The sequence below is a fragment of the Stigmatopora argus genome, chromosome 24, assembly GCF_051989625.1.
Source record: "Stigmatopora argus isolate UIUO_Sarg chromosome 24, RoL_Sarg_1.0, whole genome shotgun sequence".
NCBI classification, from domain to species: Eukaryota; Metazoa; Chordata; class Actinopteri; order Syngnathiformes; family Syngnathidae; genus Stigmatopora; species Stigmatopora argus.
Genome location: NC_135410.1, coordinates 4,094,500 through 4,113,119, shown reverse-complemented (window position 1 = coordinate 4,113,119; position 18,620 = coordinate 4,094,500). Strand labels below are relative to the sequence as shown.

Below are 18,620 nucleotides of genomic sequence, written 5' to 3'. Positions count from 1 at the left end.
GCTCACTCACTCATTCCCCCAATCAGCTGGGCGGAGAAGCCGTGAAGCCGATCACTCCGCTCGGCGCGCACAGTCCTCCGCTGCTCTCAGCATAGAACTGAATGAGGCGCAATGATCCGTGATCCAACCTGTGTCAGTGTCTGTAGCCATCTCCGCGAGTGAAACTGAAACTTAACAGTAAGTGCGTTAACATGACACTTGAGAAATTCGGAGATCTGCCGTAATCCAATACGATTGGAGAGCGAAAGTGCGCATGCGCCACAGACCCGCGCGACTGAAAGTTAAAGTTCCCGCCAACTTGCTCTCTACCCACGTGCATGGAATACCATCAGAAATCGTTTCTGACTGAGGCCCACAGTTTGTCTTGCAAGTATAGAGGGTTTTGTGCTGCACTAGGCATTGGTGTAAGTCTGTCCTCTGTTTACCACCCGCAGACCCATATCCAGTATGAGCAAACAAATTGTCAAGTTGGCTATTAGACATTCCCAAATTCACGCACAAATAGAGAGGAAAAGACAGTATTCTTGAATTTTCACTTACAAGGAGAACCACCGTCGAGACAGCTTCCCAACTCCGTTCTGGGCTACATGTCTTTTCTGTTGTTTTATTACATTCGAAGGCCCTCATTTCATGGACATCTTAACTCTAAGGGGTGGGGTGAAAACACAAGTGAGATGTCTGAGTGTGCATGGGTGTTGTTACATGTGTAGTCAAAGCAGACGAGGACAAAACCATCAGGAAGCCTTGTGGAGCTGTTAGACAGTTAGAGCCTCTTCCTCACTTATCTGATTACATGTTTGAAACATGCGGGTGAGCGGCTACAGCTCTCGGCAATTAACATCAGTTACCTTTAAAGCAGGGGTCTCAAACTCGCGGCCCGCGGGCCAACTGCGGCCCTTGGGACGATAATTTGCGGCCCCCGTCTTAATATGGAAGATTAATGTTCGTGCGGCCCGCAAGATTGATATGAATGACACTTGTTGTGTTCGGAGCTGAATGAACCAATCACGGTGAGGTATACGGCTCTGGAGGGCGGGACATCGGCCGGGCTGTCCAGTGCCTCGCTCACTCACTCATTCATTCCTCCAATCAGCTGGGCGGAGGAGAAGCCGTGAAGCCGATCACTCCGCTCGGCGCGCACAGTCCTCCGCTGCTCTCAGCATAGAACTGAATGAGGCGCAATGATCCGTGATCCAGCCTGTGTCAGTGTCTGTAGCCATCTCCGCGAGTGAAACTGAAACTTAACAGTAAGTGCGTTAACATGACACTTGAGAAATTCGGAGAACTGCCGTAATCCAATACGATCGGAGAGCGAAAGTGAGCATGCGCCACAGACCCGCGCGACTGAAAGTTAAAGTTCAACCCGAGACTCATTCCAAGTGGAAACACATATTACAGAGCCCCAGAGATCTCTCTTTCAAAGCCTGCCGTGAAGAGAAAGGTCGGTGATGAGCACAGACAGTTTCAAGAAAAGTGGGGAGTGCAATATTTCTTTGTTGAGCACAGGGGCACCCCGACGTGTCTCATTTGCACTGAAAAAGTTGCGGTGCGCAAGGAATACAACTTGAAACGTCATTATACTACGAGACATGCTGAGGAGTACGAAAAATACCAGGGAGAAGAGAGAGCCAACCAGGTTGCCAGTCTTAAAACATGTCTTCTGAGGCAACAGGATTTCTTCAAGAAGGCTACCAAAGACAGTAGTGCAGCAGTCGAAGCTAGCTACGCCGTTTGTGAGTTGATTGCTAAAGCAGGAAAGCCATTCACAGAAGGTGAATGTATAAAAAAGTGCATATTACAGGCTGCACATTTTGTCTGTCCAGAAAAGAATAGTCAGTTCAACCACATCAGCCTTTCGGCCAACACCGTGGCAGAGCGCATTCTCACCTGTCAAGTGACATTTATGATCAACTGTGTGAGAAAGCACAATGTTTTAGTGTATATTCAGTGGCTTTTGATGAGACCACAGACATCACGGACACTGCCCAGCTCGCAGTATATGTCCGTGGTGTTGATGACAATTTTGAAGTAATGGAGGAGTTGCTCACAGTAATTCCAATGCATGGCCAGACCACCGCTAAGGAAATATTTCACCAGCTGTGTGATGCCATTAAGAATGCCGGTTTGCCATGGAAGAGCTTTGTTGGAATAACAACCGATGGAGCCCCATCAATGACAGGGAGGAAGAATGGACTGGTAGCACTTGTTAAAAAAAAAACTGGAAGAGGAGGGTGTGGAGGAGGCCATAGCTCTGCACTGCATTATCCATCAGCAGGCCCTTTGCAGCAGATGCCTGAAGTTTGACAATGTGATGTCTGTCGTTGTGAAATGAATCAACCAAATCAGATCCAGGGGCTTAAAGCACAGAAGGTTCCGTGCTTTTTTAGAGGAAATGGAGTCAGAATATGGGGATGTGCTCTACTTCACTGAGGTACGTTGGCTCAGCAGGGGAAACGTGTTGAAGAGATTTTTTGAGTTGAGAGCAGAAGTAAAAGACTTAGTGGAGATAGACGGGATTGCTGTTCCTGTGCTAAGTGATCCCAAATGGCTCATGGACTTGGCTTTTCTTGTTGATATCACACATGAGCTTAATGTACTGAACAAGAAGCTACAAGGCCAGGGGCAACTTGTCAGTGCTGCCTATGACAACGCGAGAGCATTCTGCACTAAACTTGTGTTATGGAAAGCCCAGCTCTCTCAGACAAACCTTTGCCATTTCCCAGCATGCAAGGCTCTCGTGGATGCAGGCACACCATTCAGTGGTGAGAAGTTTGTTGAGGCCATTTCGAAGCTACAGAAGGAATTTGATCACAGATTTGCAGACTTCAAGACACACAAAGCCACATTTCACATTTTTGCAGACCCCTTCTCCTTTGATGTGCAAGATGCCCCTCCTGAGCTTCAAATGGAGCTCATTGACCTGCAGTGCAACTCTGCACTCAAAGCCAAGTTCAGGGAGGTGAGTGGAGAAGCAGACAAGCTTGGGCAATTTTTGAGAGAGTTGACCCCCAGCTTCCCTGAACTTTCCCGAATGTTCAAGCGCACCATGTGCCTTTTTGGGAGCACATACTTGTGTGAGAAGCTCTTCTCCACCCTGAACTTCAATAAGTCCAAGTACAGGTCCAGACTTACTGATGAGCATCTTCAAGCTCTACTGAGGGTCTCCACTGCTTCCTCCCTCAAGCCAAATGTGACTCAGCTATGTGAGAAGAAGCGCTGCCAGGTCTCTAGCAGCAAGGAGTAGGCAAGAGAAGCCGTGTTCAGAATATTTCATGTTCAATGTTCCATTCAAGTTCAGAAAGTTAAAGGTTAAAGAGCTGTTGACACAGACATTTGAAACGGAATAAAAATAATTTGTTTTCTCTACTTAGCCAGCCAGTGTACATCTACTGTATGCTCATTATTACTATTTTATTTTTGTATTACTGATTGATTGATTTTTTATTCATCTTTAAGTTAATTTATTTAATTCATTATTTTTTGTTAAAAAATAAAGATATTTGATAACGTTGGAATGTTTTATCATCGCTTTTCTTGTGAAAATCCTGATGCGGCCCAGTCTCACCCAGACTCGGCCTCTAGCAGCCCCCAGGTAAATTGAGTTTGAGACCCCTGGTCTAAACAATTTAGCTGTGCTCTGGTAGTTGTGAAGCTTTTACTAATTTGATCATTCCTGGCCTGTCTAGACATCGTGTTCCTATAGTTGAAAGAAAGGTGTTATATCTTGACAATCTTTTACCTCAACAAATGTTTAGGATAACGCCCACTTTGGGTGGAGGCAATGAAGGCTTTAAGAAATGGAGTCAGAACGGGAATCTCGCCTTTTCTCGAGCCAATAAAGAGAACTGGACATGGAGCATGGAAGCTTCAATAATATATTGCCTCTAGGTTTGTTAACCCTTGTTTCACCAGATCATTCAGAACAAAGAAAAGAACATCCCACAACCGTTACACCATCAGGCGGCTTCAACACAATGCATTACACGTAATGTTGTTACCCCTTTAATCAAATGGGACCAACGCAAAAAATGGCCGACCAGTGACGACGCAACGTCACAACAAGATCGCGCATTTCCTTTCTGTGTAGCCAGCGTACAGCCATTTAACTGACCGCGTCACATACAGTCCACGTGACCAAATGAACGGACGCCCCGCAGTTCTGCAGCGATTTTGCTTGACGCATTGGCGCGGCCGCATCGTCAAATAAGCAATTTCCAAAGGCAGTGGACTGTTGTAAACAAACGTTGTCTTTTGTCTCTCAAGATGGACAGTTTGCAAGCTGGTGATCCGCGGTATCTTAAAAGGTAACTTCCTTGTTTGTTAGCTTCAAAGCTGTTAGATTTGTTGGAAACGATGGTTGATAATTGCACCCTCAAACTAAATGTAGTCCATCACATTTTAGACCATTTTAAATAAAGGGCAGGTTGAAATATTTCTATATTTGAATGTCAAGTAATCCTGCTTCATCATCACTGAGAATTTACTGCATACCATTTCCAACGGCCGTGGGCTCGTGTAAATGAACGTTCTCTTTTGTTTCTCAAGATGGACAGTTTGCAAACTCGTCTTAAAAGACAACTACCTACCTTGTTAGCTTCAGAGCTGTTTGCTTTGTAGGACACCATGATCATTGATAATGATGTCGACCTCGAACCAATGGGTGTGCATCACATTTTAGAGCATTTTAAATAAAGGGGAGGTTTGAAATATTTATATATTTGATTGTAGCGTAATTCCTGCTCGATCATCACTGAAAATTTACTGTGATCAAGTATCCTTGTTCAAATCATGTGCATTTCGCCAAAGGCACGGACACTAATCCCTCGAACATCGCAAATATAATATAGACTAGACATGGCTGCGATAATCGTAAAACCCCGAAGAAGGATTGCCTTCTCTGCTGGCCTAAGAAATATCTGAATCATATTATATTTTGTCCATCAATACTTATTATTCCAAATGGTCTGTTAGCTTCCTTTCATTGCTTTTCCCCCTGGTTGCACTGCTTCCAGATGTGTTTTCATATTGAAGCATTTAACCAATCACATTTCAGCCGTTATTTGTTGCCAGATCAGATCTGCCTCAAAGCCTTCACAATCAGTTCTGCGGGGTCTGCTGCATTAAACAAGACTGTTGCTTTTAACCAATCAGATTTCGAGTTGGCAACCCCACAATGATTTTTCATAGGCGTTAGCATTTTGCTGGCTGGGATACGTCATTGCTTTCACCAACTATGATTGGCTAGTAGGCGGGCCAAAGCCCGGATGTGGAGGCAGCCAGAGATCGCAAACTCCACCCACAATGGCTGACAGATTTGGTTGCAGATTTGTTCACCAAGCTATTTTCCAGACGGACTTTTCCAGAAAAATGGACATCATTAAGAAAGGGCAGTCAACTCCAAAGCTAGCAAGCCTGTTACAGCCGGGAAAATGGTGTGCGCCACTTTCATTGCGCTAACTTAGCTGCACAAACAAATATATTGTTGTGTTTATTTAAAGCCATTTTCAAGACGGACTATGGCGGAAATATGACAGGACAGGCTCGACTTTCATCATTAGCTTCGATGGCGATAGAAAAGAAGGAATAAAGAAAGGAGGATGGATATTGTGTACAGTTAAAAAGAATTTTTGGTGAGTTTAATATGGCTATATTCCTAAATAATATTTCAATTGTGGGCCCGGTTCTGATATCTGAAAAGCTCCAGTGTTTTTATTTAAGCTCCAGTGTTTGTATTTAATCACTAAATGCTGCTAGGATGTGGATTTTACCCCAGTTTAATTTTTGCCGTTTCGCCATTGACGTCCATCGCTGTCTTTTCGCGAGGAAATCACCCCCTGGCCTGGTTGTAATGTCTCAAAAGCTCCAGTATTTGTATTCGATCAATAAATGCTGCTAGGAAGTGGATTTTACCTAATTTTAGTGCATTTTTTGTCATTTCACGTATGGACGTATCTACGTTCATCGCTGTCTTTTTACCAGGGAAATGATACTCTGGGCCCGGTTCTGATGTCTAAAAAGCTCCAGTATTTGTATTTAATCAATAAATGCTGTTTTCGGCTGGATTTTACCCCATTTTCGGGCAATGTTTGCCTGTACGCCATTGACGTTCATCGCTCTTTTCCCGGGAAAATTGCCCCCCTGGCCTGGTTTTTAATGTCTGAAAAGCTCCAGTATTTGTATTTAATCATGAACTGCTGCTAGGAAGTGGATTTTACCCCATTTTTGTGCATTCATTTATTGATTATTTTTTGTGTCGCAGCTCTAGCTGCAGTAGAGGTTTTATAGCCATAAAATAGTTTTTGAGGGTTGGATTGATACGTTGAAGGCGCTACGAGAAAATCCACCGACCGCCACTGGGATCACCCCTATTATTATGACTACCATATTACACGTTTGTTTGTTTTTTTCCAAGATGGCGGCGCGCACTGACGCAGCGGCTCTATGCTCTCCAGTTCGGTGTCATTCGTTATCCTACAGTTGCCAGGATTTAATCACTATCGGAAGGATATGCGATACATCTGATTTCACAACAAACTCTCCGGGATCTCCATGGATAGCCAGCCCACTCAAAGAACGTCGAAGGCGGCGAAGGGATAGAAAGCAGAAGCGTGGATGGCGGGTGGGCCTTGCTGCTAAGCTGAAACAACAACCACACCGAGCACCGCTTCCTAGTATCTTTTTGACCAACGCCCGATCCATCACCCACAAAATGGATGCGTTGGAACTTCTCATTGTTACCAACAGCTTTGTTAGGAACTGTAATATTATTCTCATCACAGAAACGTGGCTACACCCGCATATCCCCGACGTTGCGGCATCGCTAATGAAGAATATGATATATTTTATTCATTCATTTTAGTTTAGCCATTTCATTTTGATATATTACCACTGTCATGGGACAGTCCGTATATCATTAGAATCAGCGAATGAATATTCAATTTTGTATAACTATAACTGGGCAAACGCGGGTGTGGACCATTGTTCTCTTTAATCCTCCACTGAAGCATGGCGACGCTCAGCTGGTTTTATATATTGGGAAAGGGACCCGGAGACACGGAGCTCCATAATGATCAATATCAGGAATAAATCATCTGTGGAGTAACTCGCAAACCCTAGTCTCCTTCCTTCTATGCTGAACATTGTTAGACGGGAGAAGACAGATTTAGGAATTGGTCATGATCACATGCGTAAGTGCAACATAATCATTCAGGCTGTCAATGGTGGAATTTTTAGGGACCGGGATAATGGTGGCAGATTTCAGGCAGGATGGGATGATGGATTGTTGCAGGGAACAATTGAAAATCTTTGGGAAAACCCCAGTCAGCTGGTCATCACAGGCTTTGAGCACCTTCCCAGGTACTCCGTCATGGCCAGCAGCCTTCCTGGTGTTCACAGTCCGCAGTACCTCTCTCATTTCATGTTCCCGTAGCTTCAGTGTACTGCTGCAGGGTGTTGGATGTGTTGAGACTGAATCCGATTTGTCAGTCTCAAAGCGGGCAAAGTAACGGTTCAGTTCCTCTGCTAGTGAGACACATTATTGTCATTGTAATTGTTACTGTGTCGTATTCCCTGCCACATCTTTGGGTTATTTTCTGTAAAGTGATCCTCAATTTTCCTTGTATATGCTGCCTTGGCCTTTTTAATGCCTCTCTTCAGGTCTGCTCTGGCAGCGCTGCATTTGATGAGCGCCTGTGTCTCACTGGTCATCCAGGGTTTTTGGTTAGGAAAATCCAGACACGTTCATTAACGGTGACCGTGTCCGTACAGTTTTTGATGTAGGAAAGTACAGTGTCCGTGTAGTCCTGGAGGTTGTGGTGTTCAATAAGTTCCCAAATGGTGCGGGAAAAACAGTCCTGCAACTGAGAAAAAGTTGGAAAAATGTCAAAAAGGGTTGAAAATGGTTAAAATGCCCACAAAAGTGTTCCAAATGATGGATAAAAGTACCAGGAGTCATGGGTGAAAAAGTTGGAAGAATGTCAAAAAGGGTTGAAAATGTTTAAATTATAATACTGCTTGGTTTACTTTAGAATGCTTTGTTTACCTTATAATGAAAATATTATGCAATTCCTCACACCGTTGTTTGGGTGCCTTGTTCAACTTTTATGCTTACTTCGGCAATTCTCACACAGTTGTTTTTCTAACCATCTAGGGTGTTATTGTACTGATTACATAAACATGTTTTTCGAGTGTCGCGATTAAATACAATGATTCAGTTACTACAATTTAGAATGCCTTGGGGACTAAGACGACGTCACAAGGTACCTCCTTGCAAGTGTAAGCAGTTATGTCGAAGGATGTTTTCCTATTTTAATTAAATATTACTAATAATGATTCAAAAGGTTTTAATCATTATTCCAACACCATGTTTTTATTGTCTTTATTTGTGGCCTTGTTAGCCTCCGGAGTTGGGTGTATGAGGGCGTGAGGGACAAGCAGAGCTGGTCGGATCTAGCAAGGGGAGGGAGAGATGTGGCTCTATAAGCATATTTAATGTTAGAATAAACATGGTCTAGAGTTTTATCTCCTCTGGTGTGACACTTCACATACTGGATAAACCTAGGCAGAACAGTCTTTAAACATGCTTTGTTGAAGTCACCGGCGACAATAAAGACTCCATCGGGGTGGTCAAGCTGCTGTTTGTTTACAGTCGCTAGCATGAGGCTAAGTGCCGTGCTAACGTTAGCATCCGGATGTAAACAGCCATTACAATGACAAGCGTTAGCTCCCTAGGTAGATAGAAGGCCCTGCACCGAACTGACAAGAGCTCTAAATCAGGGAAACTGTGAGTGTTAATGATCCTACTGTAGCAGCACCAGTCGTTGTGTATGTACCGCCTCCGTCGTACTCGGAGTGGGCTGACTATCCACGGAGATCCCGGTGGTCTCGATGTCCTCGGGGATATTGTAGGTTCGTTGCTAACCTGTTGTGATGGATATATCGCATCGCCTACCGAGAGCAATTAAATCCTGGCGACTGTAGAAAATGTCTGCTGGCTGCAGATGATCATGTGACACTGCTTGGCCAATCAGTGCTTTGGGGAATTTATATATCTTGAATTTGAAAAATATCATATTTTATTTTACATTAAAGTAGGGTTCGGTGAATGCGCATATGAAACTGGTGGGGTTTGGTAGCTCTAAGAACCACTGGTCTAAATCAATCCAACCCTCAATAACTATTTAATGGCTATAAAACCTTTACTGCAGCTACAGCTGCGACACATATAACAGCATCAATATTAAACTCATAAAATTTAAATATTTAGCAATATAGCCACATTTTACTCACCAAAAATCCTTTTTATTTGTACACAAAATCCATCCTCGTTTCTTTCCCCAAGAAGATTTCCATTACACTGTCGTACAGATTATCCGTGCATTTCAGTTCCATCAAGAAGATCTTTCCTATCGCCATCGAAGCTAATGCCGAGTTTGTTCTGTCGTACTTCTGGCATAAACTTTTATTCGATATAGGGCTGAAAATGTCCGTTCCTGTTGTGACAGGCTTACTAGCTTCGGAGTTGTCCGACCTTTCTTTATGGTGTCCAGTTTTTCTTGAATCTGTCTTGAAATGCTTTGACAGTAAATTTGCAACCAAATCCATCATCTCCGTCTTCGGCAATTGTGGGTTGACAAAACCACTATTAAAGCAACACAACAATATCTTTGCTGGGGCGGCTCGGTGGCGCTAGTGGTTAGCACGTCAACCTCACAGCTCTGGGGTCCTGGGCTCAAATCCAGGTCACGTCCACCTGTATGTAGTTTGCATGTTCTCTCTGGACCTGCGTAGGTTTCCTCTGGGTACTCCGGTTTCCTCCCACATTCCAAAAAACATGCATGGTAGGCTGACCGGACACCCTAATTTGCCCCTATGTATGGGTGTGAGTGTGCATGGTTGTCCGTCTCCTCATGCCCTGCGATCGGCTGGCCACCGATTCAGGGTGTCCCCCGCCTCTAACCCGGAGACAGCTGGGATTGACTCCAGCACCCCCTGTGACCAGTGTTCCCTCTAAGCTGCGCGCGTGCGCAATTGCGCACTACTCTCGTCTTCTTGCTTTGAAAAGTTGGTAGCCCGCCATATCAGGAATACAATCTCTCCCTCAATTGACCCTCACCAGTTTGCTTATAGAGCAAACAGGTCCACTGATGATGCTATTGCCATTGCTCTTCATACAGCACTGAGCCACCTGGAACACCCTGGGAACTACGTGAGGATGCTCTTCATTGACTATAGCTCAGCCTTCAATACCATAAAACCGGACATTCTGACTGACAAACTCTCCCACCTTGGACTATCCTCTTCAATCTGCTGCTGGATAAAGGACTTCTTGACCAACCGACCACAGACTGTTAGACTTGGTCCCCACCTCTCTTCCTCCATTACACTAAGCACTGGCTCCCCTCAAGGCTGTGTACTGAGTCCTCTTCTGTACTCCCTGTACACCTACGACTGTACACCCACCCACCAGTCTAACACCATCATCAAATTCGCTGACGACACCACTGTGGTCGGACTCATCTCAGGAGGGGATGAGTCGGCTTACAGAGATGAGGTCAACAATTTGTCTTCGTGGTGCTCGGTGAACAATCTCACACTGAACACCACGAAAACTAAAGAAATCATCCTGGACTTTCGCAAACACGGCACAGATCTGGCCCCACTCCTCATAAATGGAGTATGTGTAGACAGGGTCCAGTCCTTTAAATTCCTGGGGGTCCACGTCACGGACAAGCTCTCATGGTCTACAAACACCACGGCAGTGGTGAAGAAGGCTCAGACACGACTCCATTTCCTCAGGGTACTTAGGAAGAACAACTTGGGCACCAATCTTCTGAGAACCTTCTATAGAACCACTGTAGAGAGCATCCTGGCGTACGGCATCACAGTGTGGTACACTGGAAGCACGGCGGCAGACAAAAAGGCCATGCAGAAAGTGATTAACACTGCCCAGAGGATTGTCGGCTGCTCTCTGCCCTCACTTGAAGACATTGCCAGCCCTCGTTACCTCAGCAGAGCCAAGAACATCATAGGGGACCCTTACCACCCTGGTCACAATCTGTTCCAGCTGCTGCCCTCTGGCAGACGCTATAGGTCCCACAAAGCACGGACAAATAGGCTTAAGGACAGTTTTTTCCCCACATCCATCAGAAATCTAAACTCGCGCTAACATAACACACATTCCCCTCTGCGGTATATGAACAGATGTTTGGTTGGTGATCTGCCTCCTACTAGCTGACTGAGGAAAGGTAAGTGGAAGACAGTGAGCGGTAAGCGAGAGGTAAGCGACCTGTATCCTCAACAGCGGAATGACAAATTACAAGTCCGTAACTTACACTTATTAGGTCTTTTGCCGATTAAACGTAGCTTATGGAGAAGCACCATCAATTTCGTCACACGCAGTTTCTGCGTGTGATGACAAGTAGGCTTTTGTGTTGTGATAATGACGACAGGGCCTATGTCCGATTATTATTATTATATTATTATTATTATTCTCTGCGCAGCAGCAATCATATGGCGCGCAGTAAAAAAAAAATCGGATTTTTTTTTTTTTTTTTTTTTTTACCCCTTTCCCCATGATGGCGCCGTTTAAGCGGCAGCCAGTGGCAGTAGCTCTGTCCACTTATGTTTTTCGTGTTTTACAGCATGTTTTACATGAAAAATTAGAGGGAACATTGACATGCACCTGCTTGTGGCAGGTGTGATACTGGTGTGCCCATAGCGAGCAATGATGATGTCGTGACCGGATGATTCGCCTAAAGACGTTTCGCCGACGGACGTTTGACAGACGGACAGGTCGCCGAATGGACGTTCCGCCGAACGTTCATTTGGCGACCTGCCCGTCTGTCAAACGTCCGTCGGCGAAACGTCTTTAGGCGAATCATCCGAGTACCGATGATGTCGCTCACACTGGTACTCGGTGCGCTCAGGGAGGTTGACTTTCTGCTCAGACCAACGAAAAATTAGAGGGAACATTGCCTGTGACCCTAATGAGGATAAAGCGGTGCAGAAAATGAGATGAGCATAAATTTGCTTGTGCAGCTCGCTACAGATACAGCTTGCTAGCACTGGCTAGTACACTCTATCACTAGCCAATCACAGTATGTGAAAGCGATGACATATATCCCTACGCCTGTGAAAAGGCCTTGGTGTCGCCAACTCGATCTCTGATTTGTTAAAGCAACAGTTTTATCGATGCTTATTTTTATGCTACAGTGGCTGTGGAACTAATTGTGAAAGCCTCCAGGTAGTTTTCTGACCCTGGCAACAAATAATGGCTGTAATGTGATTGGTTTTTGGTTATGAAAACACATCTGGAAGCAGCGCAGCCAGGGGAAAAGCAATGAAAGGAAGCTGACAGACAATTTGGAATTATTTAATTAGTATTCATGGACCAAAATGTAATGAACATCAGTCTGTGATTCAGATATTTTTTAGGCCAGCAGAGAAGGCCTTGCAGGCCCAGACCGTCCACCACTGGTTGGCTATGACTGTGTTGTCATCAATGTCTGGTACACTTTGCTTCAAACTAAGACCATGTTCTTTATCGTTATTGCCGTCATTGTTTAGGGGGAAATTAAACTTCCACTTCCTTCTTCTGCGCCATCCAGCTGTCAATTAGCCGTCCAGGGAGCTCTATTTTCGGATAAGTGCAACGACATCAGCCTGCTGCCCGCACTTAAATAGAATCCCAACTTCCACATTGCCCCCCGGGTCGTCCAGCCACCCCCGTCCACGGCGCGAGCTTTAGATTTATGCAATTTTTTCAGAACATTTGCACTAGAATGGGGAAACTCCTTGACATCAAGGATTAAAAGATATTACAGGCTGTCCTCAAATGAGGACCATTGGTTAATAAATATGGGTTAAGCGATTCACTTACCGTATTTACTCGCATATAAGCTGGTTTTGTCGGGCATAAAATGATGACTGAATCGAGGGTACGGCTTATATGCACATAAAAACACGACATGCACGAAACTGCAAGTAGAGGAAGCCATGACACGTTGACGTCACAACGCAATGGCGCAGTGATGTCATGACGCAAGACATTGCGGCCGATACAGTAATTTATTTCAAAATAGAGAAACTATGAACAGATAAAACGCTAATCAAAATGTATTTTGACGTCTACCAATGAAATTCAAGAAAAATATACCTATCGCGCATTAAACGTGAAAAAACTCACGTTCCCGTCACTGTTCGCTCGGGAAACGGCCATCTTACATAGGTCAGGGCACGGCCATCTTACCTCAGGCGATGCCGTTTAAACCTAGTTAAACGTGCTCTGACTGGCCAGATGAAAGTAGCCTTGATTTTGAAAAAACAATTCCAATTAGATTTTTTTTCGTTGTATTCTTGTTCGAAAGTGACAACTATTGGAGTAATATGTCTAAAAGTCAGAAAACGACAACTTCTGCTGAACGCTCGTCTTGAACTGGCATCAATGTTGCATCAGCGCCCCTTTTTGTGGTCGTCGGGTGGTGTAATTCCATTTTAAAATTATCAAATTTGTATTGAAAGTTTTTATTATTATTGTTCACAAAAATTACTTGACGATAATTATCGTTATCGTTTTATCTATCTATATTTTCAAAAACAACCTCTAGATATAACGCTGAGCGCGGACACTCAACTTCTTTGGTCGACCATGGCGAGGCCTGAGTGGAACTTTAATTGAATGGAATGCCAATGGCTTCGACCATGTTGTAATCAATCTCCTAGAGACGCTGTCGGAAACTGCGTTCCATATTCAAGATCTCCTCTAAAAATCAAAACAAAGCTGGAATAGTCTGTGTATTATTTCTCCACAGGTTGTGTGTGCGACGGGAAACTCACTCGCAACAAAACAGCAGATGGCAAGATGTCGCCTTTCTTTGCCTTTTTATAGCATTCTTCTATGGCCAAATATGGCTTCTTCAGCGCTGAGTGCCACCCAATTCAGCGCCGAAGAAGCAGAGCCCTGACTAACGCCATTTTTTATCCATCGTCTTCCGCTTGCGTGTATCAGTGTAAATTTTGACATTTTTAAAAACTTTTTTTTTAATACTTCATATAAATAACCCCAATGTAATGCAGCCGCGAAGTGGTGAACGATCACAGTACTCACTGCTCTTTTTAGCTATTTTGAAGATGAAATGATTTTTTTGTTATTATCAAGCTCTAGAGCAGGTGTGTTAACAATGAATGTTGAACAAGCCAGGCTAATACGACTTAAAAGAACAGGCGTGCATAATTGAGTTGTTAATACTACTACTAATAATAACAATAGTAGAAATAAAAATAATAATGGTAAGCATTGGGGATTAACAGGTTTTTTTTATCCCCGGCAACACACTCGTAGCCGGACAAACAAATTTAAATTAACTTGGATTAATATATACAGACACACTCAAACAAACGTTTAATGTAACTTTACACAAAACTGAATTCTAATTTTGTTTTAATCTTTTTTACCTCTGTTCTACGGGTTGACTCCATCCAGACGTTCAGCCAGAGTTTTCAAAACGAATGCATCAAGAGTTGTTTGATTCTGCCTTCCCTTCAAAATATTTCGAAAATGCCGCGCACAAATGTCATCACAATACGATAACGTGCGACCACTTGCCAGCTTGTCAGGGTGCCTCTTTTCTACAAAATCCAAAAACTCTTGCCACTTCGTTGTAACTTTCCTGGGTGATAATCAAGGCAAATGTCTTGATAAATTCCACCGCGGCTTTCGAATTGGAACTTGCTGCTTCCCCGTTACTGATTACCGAGTGTATTCCAGATCTTTTTTTAAATTTTTCGAACCAGCCATGACTCGCTTTAAAGGGTTCTGAAGGTGTGGAAGGCTCCCCCTTTTCAGATCCTTTTGTTGTTATCAAATCCATGTAAATTCCGCTGGCTTTTTCACATATAGTTGACTCGGTCACACTATCTCCTGCTAACTGTTTATCCACTATATAAGAAGGCTCTCCATCTCGTCATGAATGTCACTGCGCCGGCGGAAAAGCAAGCTCGATGACACGTACACCACTCATATTTTTCAATTATTTCGCGCTTAATGTTGATTGTCAACGTTCGCCTTTTTTTGCACAACTCTGCAACTCTGTTCACTTTGTATGTAATATTATGCATTGACTAACGGGGGGAAATGCAAAGCTCCGCCCCGTGCTCGTAGATATATTTTATACACGAAAGAGATGCGGCAAGACAGTGCCATGGCCACCTGGCTTTCTCGCATCTCAATTTTTTTCTCGTATCTAGGGTGAATTATTTGATCAAATTTTTCATCGTAGCTCGAGCATCTCGTAGGTAGAGCTGCTCGTATGTCGAGGTACCACTGTATGTCCTAGTCTTCAATATATATATCCAGCAGTGGTGTGCCGTCAGGGCCTTCAAAGCCTTCTCTGCTGGCCTAAGAAATATCTGAATCACAGACTGATGTTAATTATATTTTGTCCATGGATACTTATTAAATAATTCCAAATTGTCTGTTAGCTTCCTTTCATTGCTTTCCCCCCTGGTTGCATTGCTTCCAGATTTGTGTTTTCATATTGAAGCATTTAACCAATCACATTTCAGCCATTATTTGTTGCCAGGGAAAGAAATCTGCCTCAATGCCTTCACAATCAGTTCTGCATGCTCTGCTGCATTAAACAAGCGTTGATAAGACTGTTGCTTTAACCAATCAGAATTCGATTTGGTGACACCAAGGCCTTCTTACAGGCATAGAGATACGTCATTGCCTTCTTGCAGGCGTAGGGATACGTCATCGCTTTCACCAACTATAATTGGCTAGTGATACAGTGGACTAGCCAGAGCTGCCAAACTGTATCTGGAGCGAGCTGCACAAGCAAATATATTGTTGTGTTGATTTAATAGCGGTTTTGTCAACCCGCAATGGCTGAAGGAGGAGAAAAATGTTTGCAGATTTACTGTCAAAGCCAATTTCAAGACGGACTTTCGAGAAAAAAAAGATGGACATCATTAAGAAAGGTCGGACAACTCCAGAGCAAGGAAGCCTGTCACAACCGAGAACGAACATTTTCAGCACTAAATCGAATAAAAACGTATGCCAGAAATCCGACAGAACAGGCTCGACTTTCAGCATTGGCTTCGATGGCGACAGAAAAGAAGGAGGAAAGAAAGTAGCATGGCTATTGAGTTGACCATCTTTCGGCTGGTAGGCTACAGTGAGAAATTGACCCGCACCTGCTTGTTCGAGCTGCTGAACTACGGATGGAAAAGGAAAAGACGGCGAGTTGCAAGCAAGAAACTGTAACATTAAAGACTGTACTACTAGCTAATAAAATGGATGACATAAAAGAACTGAGAAATAAGCTACAAGTACAAATAGAAGATGATAGATGGTTGCTAAATGAAGAATGTGAAACTGTCTAGACAAGTATGTATTAAAAGAACAAATTGAAAGCAATGAAAAATGGCTAACCGAACCTCAAAGCGAAATAGCGGTTGTAGTTCTCAAGCCTCCGGGAATGACGGCAAGCTCCGAGTTAATATATATAATATATATATAGTTCGCAGTCTACCTTTTAATGCTCCATTGACGCCAACATCTAGCGGCAGGATTTCTTTTGCAGTCACTGCGCAGTACTTTATCTACGGGAAATAGTAGAGTCTGGGGCTGCTTGGCGTAGTTGTGTGTGTATATATATAGTTCACAGTCTAGCTTTGAATGCTCTGTTGACTCCAACATCTAGCGGCAGGATTTATTTTGTAAGTACAGCCGAAATGACGGCGAGCACCAAATTAGTGTGCTCTCCGTCATATTGGGTGTATTGAAGAACTGGGTGTATTAAGAACTCTATATCCCAGCAGTCACTGCGCAGTACTTTGTCTATGGGAAATAGTAGAGTCGGGGGCTGCTTGCCGTAGTTGTCCTATCGACTGATTTATTTTATTTTATCGTGATAACAATTTTAGTATTGGTCCATATATAAAGCGCACTGGATTATAAGGCGCCCCGTCTATTTTGGAGAAAATTTTAGACTTTTATGTGCGCCTTATAGTCGTGAAAATACGGTATAAAAATATCGGAACCTCGTTTGTTAGCAACGCTACTTCTGAACAAAATCCTCCACAAATTACCCCGAACCGGAGTCCAGACCGACAAATCAAACCGACAATCATGGTACGTTTGACTGGCATCAACGGTACGTTTGATCAAAGCTGAGAAGCAGGGCAAACAACAGGTTAGGATAACAAGAGAGGAACCAGTCAAGCCACCCCGTTGCGGAACCGGATCTCCCGCAGTCGGTCCCCTGTATCCCCAAGTGAGCAAGCTGTAGGGTGATCAACGGGACCTGGACGACGATGGGCGTCCTGGCCGACGGGCTCAGATCTGGAGAGCCCCTGACCACCTCCGGAACCAGCTAGTGGGGCACTCTCCTCCAGCGGGAGTGCACCAAGGTTCCGGGAGGTTCCCCCCATGTGGTGGAACACAGAGTGGTGATGACGATGACCAACCACTTCATTCTTGTACTTGTCCACAGTGGGACTGATGTATCCAGGTGTCTCTTTCTTCGATTTTGACGGCGGTGATTTGGAGTTCTCGGCCTTGTTGTAGTCGGATTGATGCGTTGACATAGGCCTGGAATCTGGAGTCAATGGTTTCCAGACGTAGAGTGTTCTTTGCTGTTCCTTGACGAGTACCAGGGGAACAGAGCCATCAGGATTTTGGAGGAGACTGACCAGTGTTTGTGTTCGAGGGGGACATCCGAGCCCCACACTGGATCATGGTCGTGAGCTCCAACACTCGTTCATCAGCTTTGACGGTGGTGTCCAACTTGGTGAAGTTAGCGGTCAAAATCACATGGTGAGGTCCTGTCCCAACGTGAGATGAGACCAGCACTTTCCTTTTATCACCTTGATGAGTACCAGGTCGGCTGGGGACAGGACCTTCTGTGTGGGAGGCAGATGTTGGCAGATCATTTGCATTCATCACAGTTCTTTCTTGGAACATTTTGCATAACCACTGAGTGAGAGAATCTGTTTCTCCTTTCTCTTCAGCTTTCTTGATGGGCATCTCAACCCACTTGGTAACTGTCAATGATCACCAGACAGTACTTGTATGTGCCACTTTGGTTCAGTTCGATGAAATCCATGTTCAGAACCTCGAAGGGATATGTCCCTGTTTGCCTTGTTCCGCGCTTGGGTCGTTCATTGCCTTGAGAGTTGTGTCTAATGCAGGTGAGACAGTTTCTGCAAAAAAATTTAAAGTAGGTTTGGAGACCTCTGGGGCTATACTATCCCTCCTCTTGAGGCATGGCTCCTCCCATGGCTCAATTTCAAACAGTGATCATGGGACGCATGGCTTGTTTTCTACTGCATAGAGGCCGTTCTTGTGTTGAGTGGCTCCTTCTGTTTCCCATTGTAGTTTCTCTTTTTCTGGTCATTTATTTCAAAACTAAGAAGGTTTAGTCTCAATTGAAACACTTTCACCTATTTTTTCTTATATGGAGACAATAAAACCAATATAAAAAGTTCTTTCTTTTTTTATGTAGTTAGCCAGATTAGCCTCATCATGCAGTTCCAATCGTGTGGTAAATAATGGCGATTTGTATGGTAACCACAATTTGGGTGTCTTTATCACTATAAATCAATGGTTCTTTGGAATT

At 44.0% G+C, this 18,620-nt stretch overlaps 2 protein-coding genes across 5 annotated transcripts in view; one reads left to right on the top strand and one right to left on the bottom strand.

The window, feature by feature from the left end:
* ntmt2 (N-terminal Xaa-Pro-Lys N-methyltransferase) overlaps window positions 1-4,906 on the bottom strand; it is a 77,367-nt gene extending 72,461 nt beyond the window's left edge. For all 3 annotated transcript variants that reach the window (XM_077594767.1, XM_077594769.1, XM_077594768.1), the window contains exon 1: window positions 4,587-4,906. In XM_077594767.1, coding sequence (XP_077450893.1) covers window positions 4,587-4,631 — 45 coding nt within the window. In that variant the 5' untranslated portion in view covers window positions 4,632-4,906. The remainder of the gene's footprint in view (window positions 1-4,586) is intronic.
* kifap3a (kinesin-associated protein 3a) overlaps window positions 3,872-18,620 on the top strand; it is a 118,113-nt gene continuing 103,364 nt past the window's right edge. The window contains exon 1 of one of the 2 annotated variants that reach the window (XM_077594756.1): window positions 3,872-4,304. In XM_077594756.1, the coding sequence (XP_077450882.1) occupies window positions 4,264-4,304 (41 nt within the window). In that variant the 5' untranslated portion in view covers window positions 3,872-4,263. The remainder of the gene's footprint in view (window positions 4,305-18,620) is intronic. The other variant, XM_077594754.1, reaches the window with a different exon arrangement.